This window comes from Argiope bruennichi, chromosome 6, assembly GCF_947563725.1.
Source record: "Argiope bruennichi chromosome 6, qqArgBrue1.1, whole genome shotgun sequence".
Taxonomy (NCBI): domain Eukaryota; kingdom Metazoa; phylum Arthropoda; class Arachnida; order Araneae; family Araneidae; genus Argiope; species Argiope bruennichi.
The window spans coordinates 42580150-42607298 of NC_079156.1; the positions used below are offsets into that span (position 1 = coordinate 42580150).

The 27149-nt window shown below is 33.9% G+C and overlaps 1 protein-coding gene across 1 annotated transcript in view; it reads left to right on the forward strand.

Annotated features, from left to right (window-relative positions):
- LOC129971725 (uncharacterized) overlaps positions 1-27149 on the forward strand; it is a 1062831-nt gene that overhangs the window by 984455 nt on the left and 51227 nt on the right. Inside the window, exons 3-6 of the mRNA XM_056085702.1 lie at positions 488-738; positions 10029-10523; positions 11401-11791; positions 23593-23900. Coding sequence (XP_055941677.1) covers positions 488-738; positions 10029-10523; positions 11401-11791; positions 23593-23900 — 1445 coding nt within the window. The remainder of the gene's footprint in view (positions 1-487; positions 739-10028; positions 10524-11400; positions 11792-23592; positions 23901-27149) is intronic.

The following is a 27149-nucleotide window of genomic DNA, read 5'->3' on the forward strand; positions in this document are numbered from 1 at the left end:
TGCCTAAACCTTCTGTATTTTACTATAAAATTATTCTCTCTTTCATTAAATATGATTGATTGAATACTCGTGGCGTGCCCTGTATTCATTAGAGACATTCACCCGGGAGGTTTCTTAAGATATCTCAAAAGATGTTTGAATATACATTTGCTTAATAATTATTGGCTAAGAGGGGTCCTCTTTCATATATCAAAATCTTAATAACGTGGACGTCATTACGGTTTGTGAAAAGTAGGGTTTCTTTTTTATCTTTGAAAGAGAATGTTGGACATTCCAGTACCTGAATTTCAATACTCTTGGGAATGAGAGGGTTATAAAACTAATCAAAGCATGTTTAAAAAAAAAAAACTTCTTTGTTACTGTTATAATTTTAAAAAACATTTGCTACAAAATAAATTAAGATATAATACGAAAAGTAAAATTGTCATCTGCATTAAAAAAACTGAAGCTGCATTCACTAATTGCAATTGTTTTTGTCTCCTTCTAGTGGGTGGATCGTTGGCCAATTCCCGGCTGACCTTAAGCTCTCGTGGGGGCACTCCGGTCTCCTTGAAGTCTGGTGGTGGTCCGTTGGTGGACGAGAGTGTGCAGGTGGACCTCTCAGCGGACACCATCACCTACGACTCGGAAGATGAGATGGTGAGGCGGCGCTCGAGTCTCGTCCTCAGGAACAAGAAGGGACACCCCATCTACTCCAGGGAGGACATTCGAGAGCAATACTGCATCAACAGGAAAGAGGTATGCCTTCTTGCAACATCAAATTCTTTATTAGTTCTATTTGTTCCTTAATTCCTATTGGAAAATAAGTAATTGTTAACCCTTTTGAAATATCAAACTAGCAACGTGTCCTCCCATTATTCCTTAGACATGATGTCTTCTATTTGTACCGTTTGCTTTCTAATTTCCATTAAAACATAGGTAGCAGTTGTCATTCAGTCTTGCAGATTGTCCTCGTTGTATTCTTTCCTGTAACATCAAATACTCTATTAATTTTATCTGTTTCTTACTTCTCTCTGGAAAATATACAGCAAATGTCCTCTTTTTCAAGAAAATCATTAAAGATGTAATATGCACCATTATCCACTGATGGTATTCCACCTAGGGTGGAACAATATGCACGATTGTGACACAATAACTCAATATTGTCCATAGAATGAAAGTGCTGGTCTCCAGAACCCAGTAAAAAGCATTCGAGTTTCAAGGACATCATCCCTGTAGTGCTTTGAGGTGATATTATCTACGTCAAAGATGTGCAGTGGGGCAACATGATGCCGTCCAAGACAAGTATTCTTCTGCCACCAAAATGAGCGATTTACCTTGCGTTGGGGGAAAAACAGCGAAGTCCAGTGAAAGGAAGATACTCCTATTTTTGATGTGTCCAAAAGAAGCTTAGTCCCACAATAAACGAGTTGTTCTGTGTAATACCCTCACAAAGAAACACTGCACTGAACGCCGGGTGTAAAGAACACTCACTGATAGATGCCTAAACACTGCATGCTTATAAATTATTTTTCCAGCCGCAGAAACAATGACATGAGGAATTTGTTTATATATTGTCTGCTTATTCCATCATGCACATAGTACAGTATACATGTTGTCTGCTTAGTCCATCATGCACATAGTGCCGTATACATGTTGTCTGCTTATTCCATCATGCATATATACAAAGTATTTATCCTGTACAACTGTTGTCATCCTTAGGTGGCCTTAGGCTCTCTCTCTTCCTAATGATAATGCCACTTATCTGGGTTTGATTCTACAACCTGGATACCATTTTCAGTCCCGCTTAAAATCCTCTAACTATTTCTACGTGAGGCATTCCAGCTTCAAGCCTGTCAATTCTTCTGCTTTTCATTGAATCCTCTCAACGATTATGACAACTAATTCTTATAAGGTATCTGTCTACGTGCGAAGACAAATTTTTGAAAAAACTGTTTAATTTTCATTTTTAGTTTATTTTTTAGGTTATTGCAATTCAAAACAATGAATAATACCATTTAAAAAGTTTTATGTAATTTGCAACTCAGTCAAATGGGGAAATTTGGGTAAAAAACTGTGAAAATTGGTGTAAAACGCAAAACATCCTAACAAGAATTCTAATCAAAATTTTCAAATTCTTTTTCTACAAAATATAGTTAGAGCTTTAGTGAAGGCAATGAACTGGGATCTAAGAAATATTTGCATTTATAAGAAAGTTATAGCAGTTCGAGTATTTCCTAACTGAAAATTTATCAAAATTCTTATGCATAAACAACATTAATGAGCTCTAAATAAAAAACTATTCATCTCAAAACTATAATCCTAGTTCATTTCCTTTAGGATAGTATAAATAACATACATACAAAATTTCAATAAAAAATATTCATAATATTTTGAGATATCATGTTTTGCGTATCAAAATTTTTACAAAATTAAAGTTCCTCAAAAAATGCATTTAAAGTTTTTAATTGTGTTTTATGAAAAATATCTCTCTTTATTTTTATTAATATTCACCACATTTATATGATACACCTTCTTTGTTAACAATTTTATCTGTTTTCTTCTTTCTAACAGCTCTTAATTTTTTCCTGGCAACTTTTGTTGTACCCAATGACTGCCTTTTTGACGTGATGATTCTTTCTTTATCGAGAGAAAGGAAGTGTCTCAGGGTATAATCCCCAGGAGTTATTCCCAGTTCAAAAAAAATTGCCAAGAGACCATAAAATCCATCATTAAAAATTATTGCAGTTATTGATGCTCCCAAACGTAAAGTCTGTAGCTCCACAAATGTGTTTTTGGGAATTATTGTCCACAAAAGATTATTGAAGCTTTCATTGGCATTTTGAGTCTTACCGTGTAAGCATTTTTTCAATAAGTTTTGATCGCATAGCTGCATATATGTTGGCTTAATGATTTTAATAATGTTCTTTGGAAGACCTGCAATTGTTTCTTTGAATTTTTTTCCACAGGAAATTGCACGTTGATATTTACACCAACTGTCCTTTCCTGTTGGGCACTGTCCATGCATGGGATGTTTATTATTAGAACATGTGTGAGCAAATGCAGCAATGGTTGCACTCTGCATTTGCAATAAATTCCCTGCATTAGCTCTAATTGCTATCCCATAGTAATTTTGCAACTTATTTATGAAGGAGTCTGTTAATTTCCCTTTGCCACCAAGAGATTTATTCGATGACTTTAATTTTCTCAAACGAGTGCCTACTCGCTTCTGAATATGGCCAATGCATTCCAGTTTTGAAACGGAATCTTTCCCATAAATGTCTTTAACTGTATCATAGGCCTTAGAGTCACCATCTCCATAGTATTGTGAATAAATGAGTTTACGACAACTCTTGGAACGCTCAAATATTCTGTAAGCACCAAGCACTTCCATACTTCCAGATGAACCCTTATGATTTGCACACTGATGTTTTGATGCACATGATAAATTCAGCTTTTTCGTGTGACACCATTGGCAAAACTGAGACATCACTTCAATATCCAGCACCTTACCACATGTCACAGAGATTGCACTCACTACTCCATTCAGTGATGAAAACCCTCTCCGTTGCCATGTTCCATCAACAGATACACCACATTCAGTAATAGCAGCAGGGTTTTTATTGTCTTTTAACTCAGTAGCAGCAATATTCATTGAATTTTCTGCAACAGAACGAGCAGCACGAAGAAGCTTCAGTTCCTGCATTCTGAATGCTTGTTTGGAAAGAAAAGATGAAAAATTGAGGGTAGCAAAAAATTTCTTTCCAGCCGTATAACCCTTTCCAATGATTCTAAGTGCACACACAAGTCGAGTGTTTATTTCATTGGATGTGTTTTTCTTTTTAGATGAAGAAAAACCTTTGTAAAAGGAGCAATTCTTGCATTTGAGGCAGAAATTCGAACACAATCCAAAGGTAGAATCCTCTATCAAATACAAGTTGCTTTTGAAGCATAAAGGACAACATAAAAGAGTAAAAACACTTATTAATATCTCGATATCCATAATTCGAAATCCAGAAAGGTTATTTGTTTTCAAATTAGGAACATTATCTTCACATAACTGCGAATTCAGCAGTTTCTTTTCGCTGCAAGTCTTTTGTTTTGAATCTGATACATCAACAGAGTCTGCAGCTTGTATGGAAGAAGAATGCCTATTTCCATGAAACTTTCGTTTCTTACTTCTGTTAATGCTTTTTCCACCCATTTAAAACACTTTTTAAACAAAAAGCAATAAATATTCAAATCAAACTAAGCTGTATTCACTCGAAAAAGCAAAGTAAATAAACATATAACACGAGACGAGCAGATGTTTTCAAACGTAAACAATGTTCGAGAAGCAGCTGTTGCCAATCTTTTCTGTATATAAAGAGCTGAAAATTAATTCAAATTTAGGTGGCTTGCATATAGTTTTGTATAAATTTAAAAAAATAAATAATTTATGATTTTAGGAGCGTATGTTTGATGAAACGACGAAAAACATTCAACTTCCGGTAAGCACTTCCGGTTTCGTTTTCGACTCTTTTGAATTACATAAATCTTCATATCTCCATTTCTATCAATCGTAGGAGAAAAATAAATACAGATTTAGAAAGCTAAATAAATGCACTTTAAAATAAAAAAATAAAAAAAAATTGTGAATTTAGACCAAAAGTGGCCTTTTAGACGTAGACCTTAAAACAAGTCAAATTCGTGGATTTTAATGCGATATCAACAAAACTGCAACCAAAACTCTCAGATGCCTAACGGTCAAATTTCATATTCTGTTACAAAACTAATTCTAAACACCATTTATTTAAAACTGGTTGCTAGCATTGTGCTACCCATCCTTCAAAATAAATACACCACACATGTTTTATCCATTTTGCTCCCAGAAGATTTGAATCTTCTTGAAAAGCGTGCTTATGACCTTCATTTTGGACACCAGGTCAAAGGAAAATTGGTACCAGGTTAATAATTTGAAAGACATCTAAGAGAAGCTCGCATGAATTTTAAAGTAGTTCCTTGTAACAACATCAAATCTTTTTCTAGTCTCATTATTTTATGTCCAATACCACCGCGGTATCAAAAGCCTTTTGGTTCGATGGAAAATCGGAAGCATTCAATAACTGAATATGATAAATGTGAAAAAATGATATTCGTTTAATTCTGAGATTCCCACAAAATGAATATTTCTTAGTGATGGATATCCAAAAGTTATTTCATTTTTTTAAAAGGCGAACTGCTGTTATGAAGCGAGTTAAGTGACAGTCATTTACGAACAAGAATAGAAGTTCCTTGACGCCTGACTAGATTTCCTGGGCATCATTTAACTGCCTGAAGATGGATGACTGTTATAGGGCGTAGTAAAGGATAGTCATTTACGAACTAGAAAGGAATTCCCTGTAGGTGTAGCGACCTTTCAAGGATTTCATATTAAATCTTTAATGGGAGGAGGGGTAACTATTCTGAGATATAAAAAAGGGTCTTTTATTGGTTGGATAAGAAATTTCCAGTCGTGTAACATGTCGTTGGTGAATAAGGATATTCGAACATTAGTTCAGAGGAAAGCATTGTTTGACGGTGTCAGATATAGTGAAATGTTAGTTCAGTGTTGATTTTTTTTCCATTTTTCATTATCTAGTAAAATTATAATTATCATCAAAATCTAGTAAAATTATCATTATCATCTAAAGCATCTAGTTAAATTCAATAACATTCCTTAACCAGCGAGAATGATCGCTCCGAAACTTTCTCGCGTGTTCACTGGCCGCGGTGGCCTGGTGGTAAGGTCTCGGCTTCGGAACCGGAGGGTTTCAGGTTCGAGACCCTATTCCACCGAAGAACCGTCGTGTAAGGGGGTCTGTTGCGTGTTAAATCTGTCCTGACTAAACGTCCTCCCGCTGATGTGGTGTGTTGTGGAAGACGACACCTGAGCTGGCACCCGCCAGCTCAGGTGTCGTCTTCGTCATCTGACCGCGGTTCAAAAGGACGAGGTCCGTCCCAAAATAGCCCTAATGTTGCTTCAAACGGGACGTTAATATAACTAAAACTAAACAAAAACTAAAACTTGCAAGTTTCCTAATTAAGATATTATTCCTGTTCTCCCTACCTCAGAATTATGGATCTTGAGCAAGGCCGTGATGACTATAGATATTTGCATTTCTAATTTCAGGGTACCGTACATGAACGTTAAGTGCTTCGTAGTAAGATAAAGAAGTAGATGCCTTTATGCGTTCTTTATGCTTGCGAAAGTACAGACCAATAGAATGTCCACCGCTTCAGAGATTTGATACGTATATGCACTTAAGATGTTGAAACTCTGTACTAAATTTTATTAATTTAGCTTTTTAAGTTTTGTAGTTGTCTTGTTTACTTTCAATCCTATAAATAGACATACTTCTTGTAAATGGATTTCTAGCAAATTTTGGTGAAATTTTACAAATTGAGTGACAAAACCGCATATGAAATTTCCACTGTCGAGTTCAAAGGATATATTGGAAGACGGGCATCATTTCAAAATTTTATTTTTGCAGACTCGGGAAGATCTGAAACGTACAGATAGATAAAAATCCAGAAGTCAGTTTTTTTTCTAATACAATACTTTCTCCCTGAGTGCTTCATATACAAAAAAATAAAAAAATAGGGGAAAAACAGGTAATCATTTCGAAAAGCAATACAAATTTGTTCTAGTATATGCGTCTTAACAGGATCATGACCATAAAAGATACATCATCCAGTACAAAGATATGAGGTAAATTGAATAAAGGGACCACCTAAAATGATTACACGGACTCTTAGAACCATAAAAAGCAGACACCCATTACGTGTGTTTTATGTATGGAGTCTTCACATGTAGGTAATTTCCGTTAATCAATTTCTATTCTGTTATTGCACCTGGATGAAAATCGAAATTCTGATGGTTCGCGCTTAAATTTCTCATCTCCATGCTCGATTGAGCTATGGACGAAGTTTTTAATATGAAAAATACGTTATGATTACATATAAATATTTATCAACTCAGTTTTTTAAGGAATTCACGAAAACTATACGACATATTCCCGTCCAAACAAAAAAACAAATGACAGTGCTAATAAGGAAAATAATGAGAAAAAAGATTTTTGCTTCTTGTTTTATTACATGTACGCGATAAACCGCATGATGTTTATGTGTACGTTCGTGTGTGCGTGCATGTTTGTGTGTGTGTTTTGTTTTGCTTTGATTTTTCTCGGTAGGACATGATTTGTACAGCAGAATTACCAGTGAAAAATCGTGTCCTTTCACAAGTTGAAAGTATGAAAAATTTTTTCCCTTGATGCTTTCTTTAAGAGGAATTTTTTAGAGATTTCTTTAACACGTGTCAATTCAGAAAAAGGAATCTTAGGTATCTTTTCAAACTTACAATGGGCGTAAGGAATTTTTATTCCTTCACTCAGAGCGTAAAAATTCAATTTTTTTAGAGCGCGTGTTAGAAATTATTAAGTAAAAAAGTGAAATACGAATTAAAGAAAAAGAGAAAATTTTAGAGTAAATAAACATATATAAAATCAAAAACTGTATCTCATTCTTCTTTTTTTCTTTTAAAAACACTTAGAAAATCAGATTCATATTTTCAATTTCATATCATTTGAAAGTTTTGTCAATTTTGGCAAAGTTATTTCAAATTTTAGAGAAGACAAACATATTGTTGTTCATTATCAAACTAGATTAAATACCATTCCAAATATTTCGAATAATATTGCTGCCAACTGGATATTAAATAATTATCATTAAATAATCGCTTTTATAGCTGCAAGCCTTAATCAGATTTATGGAATATTCTTCAACCAACCATCCTTTAGATTTATTAATGAGAAAATTGGATTTTATTCTTATACTAATTTCTCCAGAATATTTCCAGATAAACGAAGGCAGCGGAAAAGATGTTAGCTAAATGAATTTCTGCCAAATGCATTGTTTGCATGATGGCGTACGGGGGAAATATTCTAACGTGTATCAAATCTTTGTTCCAATTACTTTCGGTCTCTGAACCCAGTGATTGAATCACGTATCGGCTTTCGCACGCACACTGACGTTCACTATTACAATTATAGTTAGCATTTTTTTCTACGGAAATAGCTCTTCGATTAATATTGTATGCTGTTTTATTTTGGTTATGTATATGCTCATAAGAATATGTACTTTATAACAATAAACCTGTCGATTTGTGAATATTGTTTTGCTTTTTTTGCATTTAAAGTATAGGAAGTGCAGAGTTATTCAAAATATTTACGCCAAATACAAATTTCTATAATGTTTTTATATCCATCAATGCAAAGTATATTTAAATAAAATATATTCAATGAATTAGATGTCAAGATTTTCAAAAATTTGTACTTGTTAGACTTTCTTTAGGACTACTGGAGTAAATTGCTATATTGTTGTTACTTTCGCCTGTGCAAAGATATTTAAAGGAAGTATTAGAATCCCCAAAGAATTGATCTAGTCATTGATCCCTACGACAGCAATTTCTCCCTCTCTCACACATACACACACATCAATAAGAGGTATATTTCAACATTGCATTGAAACATATAGCACATATTAAGTTTAATTTTCTTAGATTATCCACTAAGAAAAAACAGAAGAACTACTTTAGAATGGACATTGTTTTTGATTAGATAATGAAAATGAATATGTTATATTAAAATATCATATACTGAGTGGCCCAATTATCATTACCACTTGGTTACTTATATACAGAACGGCCATATCTTAACTTTGTTGTTATTAGAGGACGATATAGCTATAAAAAGGGAAAGCAGGAAAGTGAAGCATCCATTGCACTGTGTTGCATAAGAAAAAATGGGCAAAAAACATGATTTAATTGAATATGAAAGCGAGGTGGTTGTAGATGCTTGAAGAGTCAAAAGGAGTATTAGGAAAAGTATTGCTCGATTAAAGTGGTCGAGAGCAGCAGTTATTAATGTTTACAGAAAGTGGACTAATAAACAAATAACCAGATCTCTACATCAGGCTTGTGGTCGTCACAGGCTATTGAATGCTCAGTCTGAAAGGAGACTTGCCAAACTTGTTAGTCCAACAGAAGAACTACAGTACGTCAAGTTGCGAGAAATCTTGATTAAAGAAAAACTGCGAAAATCTTTGAATGGATTGTTCACCATATGTTACACCATGATATGGAAGCAACAACTTGTTCGAAAACAAAGGCATTCATCTCGATTTCCCAAAAGAGCAAAAAAATTGGACATTAGATTATTGAAAACGTATCATGCGGACTAATCCTATCATGCAGATGGCAGAGTGCTAATATGGAGGAAACAGCACGAAACCATTGTCATAACACTTCAATCTAGTGGAAGCAATATTATGATTTGGTGGATGTTTTCTTGACACTGCATGGAGCTTTTGATTAGTGAGGAACAGCTTCTGAATGCCGAAGGTTATTTAAGTATTGTCGCAGATGATGTGCATCTTTTTAGGTTAATTGTGCACCCTGCCATTTATAGATAATTCCAGCAGGACAGTGCTCACTGTCATAAAGTTGGCATTGTCCGCGGATGGTCCGAAGAGACTTTGCCCAACTTAGTTGACCAACACAATCACCAGATCACAATCCAAATGAGAATCTGTGGAATGAGATCGGATGGGCTATTAGGCAGCTGTTTCCAGTACCATTAAAACTTCGAATTTTTGCTTCGATTTTGCTTCGAAAGAATTCGAAAGTGCAGTGCATTAAATAGAGTTTCAAATTCCTCATACCATTAATCAACAACTCATAGAGTCCATCCATGCCAAGAAGAATCTAGTTGGTATTAAGGGCAAAAGGGGCTCCAACATCTTATCGAGAATATAATCATAATAAATTGGCCACTCAGTGTATAATAAGATACATATTAATTGCTTAAATATTAATATGTTATATGATGAATACTGTTATATTTAGCTTGAATTTATCAGTTATTTCATCAATATTCATATGGATCTATATCTATCTGTAAGTCCTTTTGTTGACAGTTAAAACATTCTTATGCAAATTTCATCACCTTATTTTTTTTTTTTTTTACTTCCAGGTCGAAGTATTAGAAAACGCGCGTTCCATCAAGTTGTTTGGCTGCTTATCCCACCCCCAAGAAAGCTCGCCTTGTGCCAAAAATTCTCTTCTCTTCTCCTGCATCCACAAGAAGAAGCACCACAAATCGAACCACCACCAGCACCGACGTTCTAGCAGCGATGAGAATGTGTACGCCCCCGACATCGCCAGCCCTTCCCCCTACGACACCGACAGGACCTGCGACACCGATGACACCAAGTCCAAGGACCTCGATATCTGCAGCACAGACGATGAGGAGTACGCGTCGTCGGGGTTCAGAAAACGGCCCAAAACCATCTATTGCGACCCCAATAGGTCCAGGGACTCTGATGCAGGGTCCATCAGGGGCCGGCGGAAGTTGGAAAGCTCGGCAAGTTTTGGCAGTCAGCAGAGCTACGAGGAGAGCGAGAGGGAATGTTTGGCTCGAAACGCCAGACGACCTTCACAGCTCTATATTACAAGAGGTGGAAATGAAGTGAGTGCAATGTTTGTAAAGTATAATGCTTTTTTTATTTTCAGATTCTATTTTGTGATTAACAAACTTAGTACAGTAAACTTCCGAATATCCGGTTCGAGACTATCCGGCTTCCGTACTGTTCTTCATTTATCGTAATTAAATGATAAAATCAAGTCGTTACATTGGAAACATTTCCAAGGCATTGGGCGCCTGCTACGATCCTCCTACGTGTCGTGTGCAAAATACAAGCAGTGATAGGAAAAAGCAGCATTCTGCTCGTTGTTCATTCTTTCGTCAGTGTGTAACGGATTTTATTTGTTGCCGCTGTTCCTGATTATAACTGCACAGTACATACAGTATTTTTGTAAACTGTTCTTTGGGCATGCTTAGTGTTTTTAAGAGTACCGCAATAAAGATTCCAAAATGGATGATAAAAGAAAAAAATTACAGTGACTATGGGGGAGAAATTATGCTCTATACAACGATTAAACTCTGATATAATAGCAAAAATTCCAACTTCGAAGTTAGGAGTGGGGGGGGGAAGTATAGTGAAGGACGGGAAACAGTCGAGCAGGAATTGAAAAATGGTGTGTACAATGCATATAAAAACTTTGTCTTCTGTCATTGGTCGGCAAAGAAATGAGAGCATAGTATTCCCGCATCTCTTGCTTTTTTGTTATCTGGCCTGTCCTTCAGCCACATTAGGCCGGACACTCGAGACTGTACTGTAATGTCATAATTTTAATCTAATGTTAGTTATATAAAAAATGAAACCCTCTTAACCAAATAAGTGCTTAGATATATCATTAAAACCATTTAGTAGCCCCTGTGTACGTAATGATGTTAATTATATCCCCATTCGAGTAACTACAATGTGCATTCTATCTCTTTACAGCGATTCCAAAACAGCCGTAGTGTCGATGAGCTGAACGACTCGAGCGCCACAAGGCGGCGAGAAGGGGTAGACACCGGTCGGGTGGCCAAAACCCCTGACATATCGCTGGACGACCGACGTCAGAAGCATGTCAGCTTCGACAACGGTTCCTTGGTCAGAAGCAACACGGTAGCGGGAGGACTCGAGGAGGTTGGGGGAGATTTTAGGGGTGGACCAGCAGCCACCTCCACTCCCCTGAGCTCCCAGAGGAGAACTTTCTCCCCACCTCCGAGAAGAAACAGATCGCAAGAAAGGCTGTTGGACGGTTTCGTGACAGCCCGGCCCCCGTTGGAATTCAGTGACAGGCCAACATCAGTTGCATCCTCATACCGATATCAAGACTCCAGTTCAAGTAAGTTTTGAATTCATCATTTTTGTTTATAATATCATTTTATGATACTTTTGGTGATTATTTAAAATTTACTATCACTTACAATGTGATTCAGTTCTGCAAAAGGTAGGCAATACATATATCATCAAGTTGTCAGTGTAGTTTATGGGATCCTTTTTTAGATTCCTATATAGTCGTAGTTATAGAACCAATGTTTATATTTAGATATCATTCTTTGAATACTTTAACAAGGAATTAATAGACTTTACTCTGCTTTATAGGAAATAATAAAATATATTTTTATATCCTCAGAGAGAGAAAATACGTAGCTATAATTTTCTATGATAAATATATTAAAATAACTTAAAAACAGATAAAAAAAATATGCTGTATTGAAAAATTGTTTGGATTGAATTGCATCCATTTACTTAAATTGTATTATTTAAATAAATAGGACCATTATTTAGAACTAAAGGAACAATCCAGAAAGTAGTTATAATCATTAGTAGTCCTCATAAATTTGAGGAAGAATAAGTTCTTAAAACTATAAAAGAATATTTAAGATATAAAATATCGGTTATAAAAAAACATTTTGGCTAGAACAAACACTTTTCTACTAGTAGATATAAAGAAACAAAGAAAGAAATGATACAGAATGTGAAACGTCACACTCGAATTTATTCATTACGCGTTAGTGTCAACTTTAGAATCAAAGAAACCTTTTGATTAAATTGTCCAAAAAGAAACCTATAATTCAATTTAGGGAAAAAAATTATGCCAATCTGGCTAAGCAATTTCCTTAATTGGGTCGATGACCTACATTTTTATGTTTATTTTAATTTTATTATTCAAAAATCAAAATTAAGTCAAATTATCAACAGAACTGGTATTACTTCAGATATTTTGCCAATTACTACCAGTGAACTGCTCTAAAGATTCTTAAACAACAGGTTAATTTTTTCAAACCATCAGTAGAGCTTATATGGTTAATACAGTTAATACATCGCCGGAAATTAGTTACGAACACGAATACAATAATAACACGAATACAACACTAATCTATGTGTTAAAATTTATGAAGATATTCTCTAAATTATATCAGCTCTAATTATATATTTGCCGAAATTAAATTTCTAATTATTGTAAAATACCTTTATTCACGTGTTTGCCTTAATTCATTCCAAATATAGCTGGACACACTATGTGATTTCTGTCATTATCTTAACCCTTTAAAAGGCCATTTTTTTCTAGTCATGATATATTAAAATATTTTTATGATTGTTATTGGCTTAAGAAAAGTGACTGCTTTAACTTATTATATCAATTTCTTTTGATTAATTAACAATTAACAATTCAAGATACACCATTTTGTTTGATATAAAAAATTATATCAGCTCAAATTATATATTTGCCGAAATTAAATTTCTAATTATTGTAAAATACCTTTATTCACATGCTTGCCTTAATTCATTCCAAATATAGCTGGTCACACTATGTGATTTCTGTCATTATCTTAACCCTTTAAAAGGCCATTTTTTTCTAGTCATGTTATATTAAAATATTTTTATGATTGTTATTGGCTTAAGAAAAGTGACTGCTTTAACTTATTATATCAATTTCTTTTGATTAATTAACAATTAACAATTCAAGATACACCATTTTGTTTGATATAAAAAAATTATATCAGCTCAAATTATATATTTGACGAAATTAAATTTCTAATTATTGTAAAATACCTTTATTCACGTGTTTGCCTTAATTCATTCCAAATATAGCTGGTCACACTATGTGATTTCTGTCATTATCTTAACCCTTTAAAAGGCCATTTTTTTCTAGTCATGTTATATTAAAATATTTTTATGATTGTTATTAGCTTAAGAAAAGTGACTGCTTTAACTTATTATATCAATTTCTTTTGATTAATTAACAATTAACAATTCAAGATACACCATTTTGTTTGATATAAAAAAATTATATCAGCTCAAATTATATATTTGACGAAATTAAATTTCTAATTATTGTAAAATACCTTTATTCACATGCTTGCCTTAATTCATTCCAAATATAGCTGGTCACACTATGTGATTTCTGTCATTATCTTAACCCTTTAAAAGGCCATTTTTTTCTAGTCATGTTATATTAAATATTTTTATGATTGTTATTGGCTTAAGAAAAGTGACTTATTTAACTTATTATATCAATGTCCTTTAATTAATTAATAATTAACAAATCAAGACACACCATTTTGTTTGACATCTAAGACATCTAAGTTTCTGTTTTATTGAAAAAAAATTTGTTCAGAACTTTTGCCAAATTACATAACAACAGACAAATATTGATGAATTTGGTGAGGAACATACTTACCATAGCCTTAGAAAAGATTCATTCAATCCAAATATATATGGGTATGCTATGTGATATCTAACTGCTCATTGTCTTAAAGATGTTATGTCTATTTTTATCTACTAGAAGAGGCTTAATCGATTCTTTTATTTAATGCGTATCATGCGAGAATAAATCCATTGCTTATATATAATAAACGAACTAAAAGAAACTAATATACAAACAATTGTGGTGAAATATCAAATCGTTTTCGATCCAGACGCAATCAACCGACCTTCTTTTAATAATCTGATGCTTTGAATTGTTAGTCTGATTCTCTGATCCCAAGATGACTTCGGTTATTGGTTAGCGTAATGAGAAAGCAGGTTAAATTGGCTTATTCACTATTTGGGCAATTAATTAGAATTAAAGCGGAAACCAAATTTATTCTATGATGCAGGTGGCCTTATATTTAATCAGTATCAGTCAAGAGTTTGAAACGGTTCATCCACTTCACCACTATTCTCCTTCCAAATTTTGCCAATCGGATTAATTAGCTAAACTAATTAACTGGGTTGTTTATCTGCAGAACTTGATATTTGAAGAGTTTCGGTGGGTGTTTCGTTAAATTTTTGAGAAAAATGTATCTAAAATATTTGTTCCTTTCAATATGAAATTCTAAGTAGAATGCTTTTCTAACTAGAATTCCAAATGTAGTTTCCATTCTACATATTTTATTAGGCAAATGTTATTAAGTGAATTTTTTTGTATTGGATTTCTACGTTAGGGAAGATTTAGTATTTACTTTGTGGAAAATTTAAAGAAATGTAGGGTACAAAGAAAAAGTATTGTAATTTCAAAAACTGACTATGTGGTATGGTTGATTTTCTAATTTTAAAGATTCTTGAATACAAAATTGTCCTTTTAATATTGCTCTCCAAGAGTGGAAGAATGGCACCTTTGAAAGCCATATAAAAAGATAATTATTGTTTCTTGTCTTATTAAGTCCATTCGGTAATCTACATGATGTTAATAAATACCATTTCTTATATCAAAATACCGTATGGCGACGATAAACACATCACACAACAAAGCATGCATGGCATTTATATAATATCTGGAACCAGTAGCAATGTAATGGTATTTTAGAAATAACCTGCAACAATACTATACAGGAGTTCGAAAGTAGGTGAACGTAATAGGTACAAATAATTTGCAACAATATAATGTTTTATCAGATTTGATATAAGACGTTTTGACTTAACAAAGCTGATACGACATTTAGAAGAATTATGACCAAACAACAACATTAACAAATGCCTAAATTTCTTTGTCGATTTGAAAACATGCCAATGTTCTATTAATAAAACAAAATTACCGAAAGTCAAATAGATGCAAGTTTGTAAACTGTTTTTCGCTAAAGTTATAAATTTGTATTAAAATTCTACTCAGACCAATCATTGAGTAAACTGTCTAGTTATATTGTATTTGTGTGTATAAGAATTCAAAAAATGCAATCAACTAGATCTATAAACTTTAGCTGCTTGCGGTGGAAAGACGTGCCATGCACGTCGAGTTGTTTTTGCCACAGAATCGCCAAGGACATGTGTTACACATGTCAGCACAGTTGTCACAGAAGTAAAAAATGATGTTAGAAGAAGAAAACATTAGATATTTTACCTCAATACAATTTACAGAAGCACAGTTTTAAGTCAAATATCAATTCATTTAAAAGATATATTACGGAACTTCCTCCTCTAAGTCCGTAATGTCAATGGGTTCACTTATAGTGGGTGCATGGTTTCACAATGGAAAATCCTTAATAGCAAATGTCGACGTTTATTAATTCTTAGGCACGAATACAGTGGCGACAAAACACAGCTGAGGCATACACGCGTATACACATCAGCACACTTAGAACAACAGCAGCCCACAAGTAGTAATCGGTAGTAAATAACAACCACAGCACATAATGCAGCCATACAGAACTGATCAGAAAAAGGGAATCTACGTAGTTGTGCCCTAAGATCTCTCCACTGTCTCCTCCTTTAACTGTGTCTAGCTACTGACTCACTGGCTACTCCACACACGATTAGATGCTGCTTCTATAATAAACTCGGTACGTAGCTCAATTCACCACCCATTCTAATTCTATTCAGCGCTTGCACTGGATTCTTCCAACCAATTAACCGTTGATTCGCTATACGGCTTTATACAACTAGACGACTGCCGACCTTTTATAGTTTCCGGAACCGGGCAGGGAAGTCTTGGAAACAATCAAGCATATATCAGCTTCGGTTCTATTGCCAAAATTCTTGAAGATTCAAGAATCATCCATTTTGTCGCCAAATAGTCACCAAGTCCTGGGATCACTGATCCGTCGTCTGATCTCGTAAAACGGTTTTTCCTGCGATGACGCTAACCGTGCAGGGATTCAACATTACAGATTTGTAACAATATTTATCTTTTTTCGATTTCTATAAGGTATCGAATACTCTCGTGGCGTCGCTGTGATACGAATACTATTACTATTTGTGTGGCATCGCTGCGAGTTACATTGAATGGTTTTGGCAATTACAAATGTGAATTTCTTTCCAACGTAAGTGTTAATGTGTATTAATCTCTAGATCAGATTCAAATTTTGGATCAGATCAGTCAATTGAAAGAAATATTATTTGATAACTACACTTACAGATTCTCTGAACCATTCGACAAAGTAGAACACAAAATATTCGTGCCAATTTCATATCCTTTGGTTAAGTTAATCCTTAAATGCATATCATTGCCAATTGTCTACACACTACCAATTTCACTTAATTTTAATCAAAAACCCATTGATAACCATAGACAATAAATCATGTATGTAAGAAAAAATGTTGAGATTACTTTTGGCGGGAAAGTTATATCGTTTTCTTTTACACTTGAATATGGTGGGAGATACTTGAAGAGATAGTTTCTATCGTCAACTTCCCTATAAAGGAGTAATGGATCTAATCTAATTGTTTAAAAAAATTAATTCTCATGTGTTGTCAGGTAAGCTATCAATGTTTAATGTTGTATTTGAAAAGATATATTAGATACAAGCTAGATTTTTAGGAAATGCTGTATGTTGCTAAATGTCTATATACAACTTTTTTCAAAATATTGTAAATATACCATATTATTACTTGGATTTGTTTTCTTTATTTTTTTACGTAACCTATGACTACTGTTCGTTTCAGTATTTTGTGACCAAAAGTTTTCGGCGATTCTATCTCATTAAGGGGAGAGAAGGTAGGATGAGCGCAGTTCCGGAATTCTTCGCCGTTCTTTGACCTTTAATTTCGCTCTATTAGATACTTTTTTGTTTAATTTTTTTCTCCACGTATATGTGAATATCGTGCCGTTTTTGACCTATGATTTTAATTCAGTTTGCGAGATATCTGAGTTTATTTCATTGCTAAATATAAACATCCCCTCATTTCATCTTTCCTCACATCCCTATTTTGACGAATTAAACCCATCCTAACGCATGCGCAAAAGCGCGGAGAGTTGTAGAATCCGTTGCCAAACAACATTTTCATATAGTAAACGATTTTTTTTTATTCAAAATAAATAATCATGCATTTAAGGATTAAACTGACGTGCGAAATAAAAAAAAAATCTATATAAAATACGGCATTTTATGGAAACACAAGAATGTAGGAAGCAGACTTTGCCATAAATTGCACCTGATATCAATGATTCCACAACATAAATCCCTATACAATTTTGCTATCGAAATTCAATTTTTCGCAATTTGCTTCGAATTCCAATCGCTAAAATGAACACCCCTAATCAAAGTCGAAAATACTCTGGTATGCAAACAATCGTAGTGAAATATCAATCTACCGTCGAGTTGCAATCAATCGAATCCTTCCTTTGATAATCTGATGCTTTAAATTGCCAGTTTGACGGGACTTTACCCGCGAGGATTGAAGGAAATCAATTATTACTCCACGTAATGAGAAAGCCGGTTAAAGCAATTGGTGCAGCAATTAACCGGAATTAAACCGGAAACCAAATTTATTCTCTGGTGCGGTTGGCTTTATATTTAATCAAATTTTAGTCGAGGGCTTCAAGTGACTTATCCACTGGCACAATATTCTCTCGCCAAACCAGTATGATTAATTAACTAAACTAAGCAACTGAATTGTTTGCTTGTGGTATTTGATAATGTGGGAATTTGAATGGGCGTTTAATTAAATTTTTGTGAAATATGAATTCAGAATGTTTCTTTCCATGTGGGTAGGAATTTTAACAGGAATACGTTTAATGGTCCATCTTTGATTAAAATAGTTACGGATGTTGCTTTATTTATAATTTTTACGTTCGAGAAATTTTTATAATATGAGTTCTTAAAACTGCAAATGATCGAAATTTTTATGCCCTCAAAGGCAGGTTATATTGTTACATGTGTATGGAAACTCGAAATGTAAAATAAAGCTCTTAAGCTCGCATTATGAGCACACACCAAATTAGTTTTGACCCTTAGCACTCGGAAAAGTAATTCGATGCATAATTATTCACCTAATACAAATATTTATTTATTGCCCTGAAAAATAAATATACATAATTGTTTTAAGTTGAATTTCTTTGAAAAATTAATCTACATCTTTTTACCATTTTGTAGGAGTTTTTAACAATCAAAATTAACCCCCCGGGGGGGGGCACCTGGAAATGAGGATGAGATGCTTCCGGCATGGTGGTTGGATCTCGCCACCCTGGAGGGTACACTAATAGGTGGGGGATCTGACTCCTCCCATCGATGACGGAACGTGCTTCCTTCGGGGAGGGTTGTACCGTGGCCGGTGATGGACCTTAAAACTCAACCACAGTTCCCGCCAATGTTGCTGTTGCGGCGGTCCGGTCATTCAATTTTTATGGTTTAAATCCGTGTGCCTTTGTGGGGGGTCTGAGAGTCAGATGGCTGACTTAACAATCAAAATTGAAAAATAAACAAATAAAACGTCGAAATGATGTAGCGTCTTGAACGGCGAATGAGAGGCACAATTAAAGTGCAAAGGGCTAAGCATCTCATATTTTCTGCTTATTGCATGACATTGCAGAAACCGTTAAATAACGTGTATTGAGGTATATTACACTTTTATTAATATAGTTGATGCAATTACAGCTCGCAAAAGCGTGAAGGAGCTATTAAAACTGCAACTAGCCGAAATTTTTACGTCCTTAAGAGCAGGTTATAGAGTTACATCCATATGGAAACTCGAACGTTCATTAAAACTCTTGAGCTCATATAATGGGCATATAACAGATTAGTTTTAAACATTGCATCGCAGAAACCATTAGGTAACGTGCATTGAGGTACATTAATCACAGAAATTGCTAGACATTTTGCATTAGACAAATTGCTAGACATGTTGCATATTATGTTACGGTAACTTTTAAGCAACGTATACTTAACTATATTATTACATACTGGAACCCATTAGACTATATGTATTTAAAGGTAGTATTATGACGCAAAAATCTTTACACAAGTATTAAGTTATAGTATTGTATTGCGGAAATTGTTAAGGCAATGTTTGTTACTTTTTCGTAAACAAATTGTAGGGAAAATACTGGGATTTCAAAAAAAAAAATTGAATTCGGGATTTTGTCGAAATTTAATATTCCACACCTCCTAAATTAAAAACACATATTTTTGGTATTATTGTCTCTTCTGTCTGTGAAGACAGTAATTCAAAAACATTTTAAATGATGGATGAAATTCCGCATATAGACTTTAGACAAAATATGTTGATTTGTATCATATTTATAATAAAATTCATTGAGTGAAAATATGGTTGTCTAGCTGGCTGATTAAGTACAATATCAACTCGATAACTATGAAACTATACATTACTATATCTATATAGATCTCTTCGGTTTGCAGTTATCCCACTAGTTTATACTGACATAGCCGGTCAACAAGATTTCCACTGAACAGATATTATTCAAAATTGAACGAAATCTGCAAATTTGGTTTTAAGCCTTTATACTAAATTTCAATGGTCTAGCTCAAATCGTTTTTGAGTTATCTTTGTCACAGACAGAGGGACGGACATCATCGAAAAATATGTTGTTGTTTTTATGTCGAAAAATGTCTCAGGGAGGTCTAAAATGTGGAAATCTGTCAAAATCTCGAGTTCGAATTTTTCTAACGATTACTATATTTTCTCTATACTTCGCAAACTAGAAAATAAAAAAATCGCATAAATATATATAAAAAAAAAGATATTTTAATTCAAATTCATTCGCGAATAACTGATAAAAATCTCGGAAAGCATTCAATATCAGTGATTATTTACTCTATTCTGCATTGGATCCTTTATTTTAGATAAAATATCTGAGCAGATACATTTTATTGATGAGTCGGCATATATCAAAAAGAATTCAAAAAAACTAAATTCCGAAAATTCTGCAGGACTGTTTCAACTAAATTAAATTAATTTTATTCGCAGAATACAAAAATATAAAATGGTCCATACTTTTGAAAAAGACGAAATGTTATTTTACCCTTTTTTGTTGCTTTTATTTGCTTTTAACCCTGTGTTTGGCGCAGCATTGCCGAAACCAATTTTTGTGAAATAGAGCGCCACATTCTGATCTATTCATTCCTTCTTATTTCTCTTTCTAATGCTGCAAACGCAACTTTTTTGCAATTTGATATTTTCTACATGTTGGTACAGATTATATTCAAAATAATATTCCTTAAATTTTGATATTGAAATGATGTAAATTTCAGTTCAAGTTTCCATTTCAACATTGCTTATGAGCAAATGTTCAGATGTATCGTATTCCTTTCTATTTAAAATGCATAATAGTTATTACTATTCAATCCAAATTTTGGCAGTATCAGACCGGATTCTCACACATCTCGCCAAAATGGCATCAAACTTTAAAAGATTCGCCAAACTTCCTCCTGTTATCATATTGAGTATGTAACCGTTAATAAAAACTTCAAGTACAGTAATGGTAATTTAGTCTAGCACATTTTTTTTCATATATGATAATCAACCAGAAACAATTTAACTTAGGCTTTCTCTATCAAATTACATAATAAATATTTGCGATTTATATAAGAATAAACTGCATGCACATGTTGACACGGAGATATATATATATATATATATATATATATATATATATATATATATATATATATATATATATATATATATATATATATATATATATATGAGAAGAGGAAGACAGCGATCAGTATTAATATTTGACATATATTTTTTAAGAAACGACATCTAAGTTAATAAGGGACAAAAAAATTACTTAACTAGCATAAAAACATATAAAAAGGTGAATAAATGTAAGCGGCATCTCTTACTAACTCTTTTTATTTATTTATTTTTTTTATTTTTTTTTTATTTTTTATTTTTTTTTTTTTTTTGCCGATTTTGGCGCGAAACACTCATGTAATTTTTATGACGTGTTCAGTGACGCAGTATGCGCCACACAGAACAGAATATGAGAACATTAGATTACAGTTCCCATATATATATATATATATATATATATATATATATATATATATATATATATATATATATATATATATATATATATATATATATATATATATATATAATGATATTTTAACATCTAATTTAAACTTAATTAATTTCCTAATTTTTAACTCAATTCATCACATATTAACTTTATTCTAAAATATTCTCTTTTTTCCTGATCACATTCCACTTTTTTTATTTAATTAATTCAATAGAAAGCTCTGTAAAAATGCTTCCGTCAGCGATTCTCACGCTCCGAGTAAAGGGATAAAAAATTGCAAGCGTAGGACATTCTTTTAAAAGATCCCTGTGTCTCCCTTATCAAAATCGACATGTGTGAGAAATCCCTATCGGAATCTCATGGTATGTAACACCAGGGATAAATAATTACTCTCTCTTTTACACTAATCTGCTCTTGTATTGCGCTGTGAATGGACGTGCCTTGTCCGGGCTGCTTGTCCATAAATCGTGCCTCTCGGGATCGAAGAAAAACGAAGTTAAAAATTTGAACTTGTCTTCTCTGTCTTCGGCCACGACTCTGCTTCAAAAAAAATAATATATATATAAATGTTTTTACATTTTAAGCGCATGAAAATATAGTAATTCAATATGCTAAATGTTCTTACATACCTTTATCAAGGCAGACATAAAGATGCAACATTCTGTGAAAATTTTGTATGAAAGTGTTGGGAGTTCTTGCTTAAGATTCAGCTTAATTGTTAATTTAAATTAACCCAACTTAAACCCAACATAGCATAGTTGTTAATTTAAATTAAATAGTAATATCCTTAAAATACAATCGGTCCCTTCCTTACAAGCGGATTTCGCAGTAGCATTTCTGATACGTCAATCAAATAAAAAATGATTTTTAAATCTGTAATTGATATATTTAAAATAATTGGCAAAACCAAAGAACAAATCCCTCAGCTCCCTCCCAATTTCATAAACTTTTATTTCATATGAAGCGCGTTTTCCCAAAATATGTATTAATGATTGCCTGTCTCACTATCACTACCCGCTTTCGACAGAAATCACAAAAACTCTATTTTGTTGTACATTCTCTGTGAGAAAAAAAAAAATCGCGACAAATTTCTCTCAACCCCAACTGCTGTCTCGATTTCACAATTTTAATTTTGTAGGAAAGTTCTTGGTCCCGTAATAAATCATCAATGATCACATCCCTCCCCTACAAATATAGACTTCATTTTCAAAAGAAATACCAAAAACGGTATTTCATCGAGTATTCTCTATAGAAAAAACGGTGAAAAGCAAAGATCCCCCCCTAGCGCCGATTACTGTAACATTTCACAGAGTTACATTTTTATTTCATATGGAAGTTTTTTGCCACCCTAAATATGCCATCAATTTGTACTTATTTCCAATAGCCTCCATTTTCGTGAGATATCACAAAATAAATGTTTAACCAATATCACCACTTTAACAAATCAGAATATCCTATGGTTATTGCACAAATATGATTTTTAAGTAGCACTTTTATTTGTTGTAATGAAATGTAGCCCATCAAAAATAATTAGCATCACTATTGGCATTAATTGTCTAAATAATATGACCAAACAGTCGGCCCATTAACAGAGCATGGGTTTGGTGCATATTAAATTTTTAAGCTATAGAACATCACTTCACGAAAGTTCTGAAATGAGAATGTTGGTTCATCCTCGACAATTAACAGAAAGCATCTAATTAATTTAGGAAAGCAACTAATTTTAAAAATAAAAATACTTAAAAACATATCATAGAAAATGTTCAAATGTTCTTTGCTCTCTCAGTGCGATTAATATATAAAATATGTCATCTAATTAGGAAGTTACATAAATTCCAATGTTGAGGATTTCAACTTGTACATTGCAGTTATGCATTGCAACTTGTACATTGTTTGCTGTATTTATGAAATTGATAAAATGACTGCATTTAAAATTTTGTTTCTTCTTTTTCCAGGCTACCGTCTAGGTTCCCTACAACACCGACCCCGCCGCGCTCTCATGAAAACCCAAGCCACACAAACAGAACTTACTTTCAAAGCCCGCTTCCTTCTTCCAGCCTATCTCACCCTCTCACCCCGGGCGCACACACCCCAGCTGCTGCCAGTCAACCAGTACCCACCTTGCCAGAGGCCCCCCTCCCACCGGTCCCGGTCAGCAGCAGCGAGGTATCGAACCACAACAGCGTCATCCACGTCAGCGAAGCACATGAGCAAAAGCCAGTCAGCGCACAACACTCTCGGAAGCGAAGACAGCGATGATGAGGTAAGTCTCAAGTCATGAATGTGACTATGATGTATCGGTGGTTTTATTTCACAATAACTTATTCCTTTATACATCGTCATGTCTTTTATACAGCTCAAATGTATTAGTACAAACGCTAAATTGTATTGGCAAGATATCTTCATAATAATTTACGGCATTCAGAATATCGAACAATATTGATGAAATATCGTACAATATCTTGTGCTATTAGGTATAATAGTGTCTATGACGTATCGGTGGTTTTATTTGACTATAACTTATTCCTTCATACATCATCATGTCTTTTATACATCTCAAATTTATTAGTACAAACACTAAACCGTATTGGCAAGATATCTTCATAATAATTATGGCATTAAGAATATCGAACAATATTGAGGAGATATCATACAATATCTTGTGCTATTAGGTATAATAGTGCACATACGACTCACATTTGAACCACTTAATCAATAACAAGAAAGGTCTTCTTCTTCATGACAAGCATCATCGAAACTATGCAGTGAGGTTCTGGGTGATTATAACTGGAACTTAAACAACTTAGATTAACTTTAAATCCCGACCCCACCCGAAGGCACACGGAAAAATCTGAGTGACCAGACCGCAGCAACACTGACGTTAACTATTGTTGAATCCTAAGGGCCATCACGGCCATGGTACAACTCTTACCATGGGAAGCATGTCCCATCATCGATAGAAAGTAGTCGACCTCTATCAATTTTGTATCCACTGGGTAACGAGAACCAACCATAGAAGTTTTCCATCCTCAGATTAAAGAATTATTACCATTGTGAATTGATATCATGTATAATCTGGCCTTTGTCAGGCATCAATGCAACTGGTTCCTGACAAAGGCCACAACAGCATAGATTGCCGGCGTCCTGGCATAGGGGTAGCGCGTCTTCCCCGTGATGTGAGCGTCCCGGGTTCGAATCCCGGTTTGGACATGGTTGTTCTCCTACTGCTGTGTTCTATCTGTGAGGTGTGTGAATGTGCCCTCCTGTAAAAATGGGTTGTGCAAGCAAATGAGTGATGCGTGAGTAGTCAAGTCGTACTCTTGGCCCAAGTCGGCTCTACGATAAAAACAAGAGGCGCTCCCCCTTAGGCTTAAACCTTCTGACTTCGAACAGCGGGCTTGTCCGTGGCAAGTGCCATAAGAAACAACAACAACAGCATAGATTAGGGCATAATTCTAATATACATATTTTCCTGAAATTATGCCAAAGAAATTTTGATGTAGTCAGATCATACAAGAGCCACAATAAAATGTGATAGTGCACTATCCATGCACACATATCTACCTATTATTATGCACACATACCGACCTATATTAAAAGAATTTCGTTGGTCTAGGTCTGAGCTCTGGAAAGTTTGAAAGTCAGTGAAATATTTCATATTCTTGATCATCCTCAATTAATAGTAGTTATGCAAGCTAGTCATCCATAAGGACTCATATCACACCATATCAGATTATTTTCTTAAAGTTTCAATTGATCGATAGATCGATATAGACATCTCGTTCACTTGAAAGAAGGCTGCTATGACAGTTGTTAGACTTGTTATAAGTTGTTGTTGGACATTGCAAATTGTCCCGACAAATCTCACCTGCGGCATCTATTGAAAATGGCATTATGGTTTACATCTTAAAGAAATATACTTCATTTGAAGTTTTCTAAGCAAATGAAAATAGAAAAATTCCTAGAAATTGATATATCCTTCTCCATGAAGGAATCAGATGTCCTCTCCATTTCGAGTTCGTTGATATTTCGAACTTTTTTACGTTTGTTATGGTTTATTATCTATTTGGATCAAAATTCTGACAGATTTTTATAAATCCTTAGTGTCGCAAATCCCTTCCATTTTTATTTGTGGTTACGCTTGTCCATCCAAGACTTTACCGGACATCGTCTTCAGAGCCACGATATTACATCTGAATTTTTTGTTCAGATGCTCTTATGACATCGCATTTTATTTTGATAGAGGCGGCTGAATTTGTTTATAAATATATTATTGGTATAAAGAAAAATGTCAGATTTAATCGATTACAAAAAAAAAAAATAATTACCCATTTCCATCAAACTTTCGTTTCACCACACATTCATCGCGAGATTAAAAGTGTGACAGATATTTGCTTATTACTTACATGTTTTTGTAGTCATTATTGATTTTTCTGCGCAAATCTTTCCTTTAATTCGGGATTTAAATACTGCAAGTTAATCATAAAAACTTAATGCCATCAAAAACATAACTTGTAAAAAAAACCAAGTCTCGCAACTCAATTCTTCTGTCGTAAAAAGTTGTGAGATCCATGTAATACCAAGTCGGTCAATTTATTCAGTCCCTACTTAAGGGTCCTTCTGTCTTAAGTTATTACATAATTAGCTAATCTAACAACATCTTATAGTGACCATATCAATATTAAAACTCTTTTATGGTTTAAATAAATAGATTGACTTGGCTATCGCCCTAAACAATCTAATTTAATATGATATGTTAATGTAATCTAATTTAATGTAAAGATACATTGTGTTTTCATGCGATAGCCAAGTCAATCTATTTATTTAAACCATAAAAGAGTTTTAATATTGATATGGTCACTATAAGATGTTGTTAGATTAGCTAATTATGTAATAACTTAAGACAGAAGGACCCTTAAGTAGGGACTGAATAAATTGACCGACTTGGTATTACATGGATCTCACAACTTTTTACGACAGAAGAATTGAGTTGCGAGACTTGGTTTTTTTTACAAGTTATGTTTTTGATGGCATCTCCTTTCTTTTTGTAGAAAATCCTTTTCTTATTTTTGTATATAGTCTTCCTCTTTTTCTTTTCTGGTACTACTTCTTGAACTTCAGCTACAGTTTTTCTCAAAGCCCACTCCCTGTCTCTATGGGTTTTTCTCGTAAGCTTTGATGTTACAATTTTTGACAAGTCTGGATGGTAAATGCTTCTTAGTCTGTTGTATTCACAAATTGAGGATTCCTGCACTTTAATACTTCCAAAGTCGACATTAATTAGATGTAAGCCCTCCAGACTTGTAACTCTCGAAAGTGCCACGTAAGCGTGACTGGATGTGAATACTGCAGAACCGATATCCATCAGTGCATTATTTAGACTTAGGCCCTGACTTTTGTCTATAGTTATAGCATAGGCTATACATATCATACTTTGAAGATCAGTTTGCTTTTCTTCTACCAGATTGATTCTCTGAAAAACACCCATTGCGTTTGCATCTTCCATAGCTTC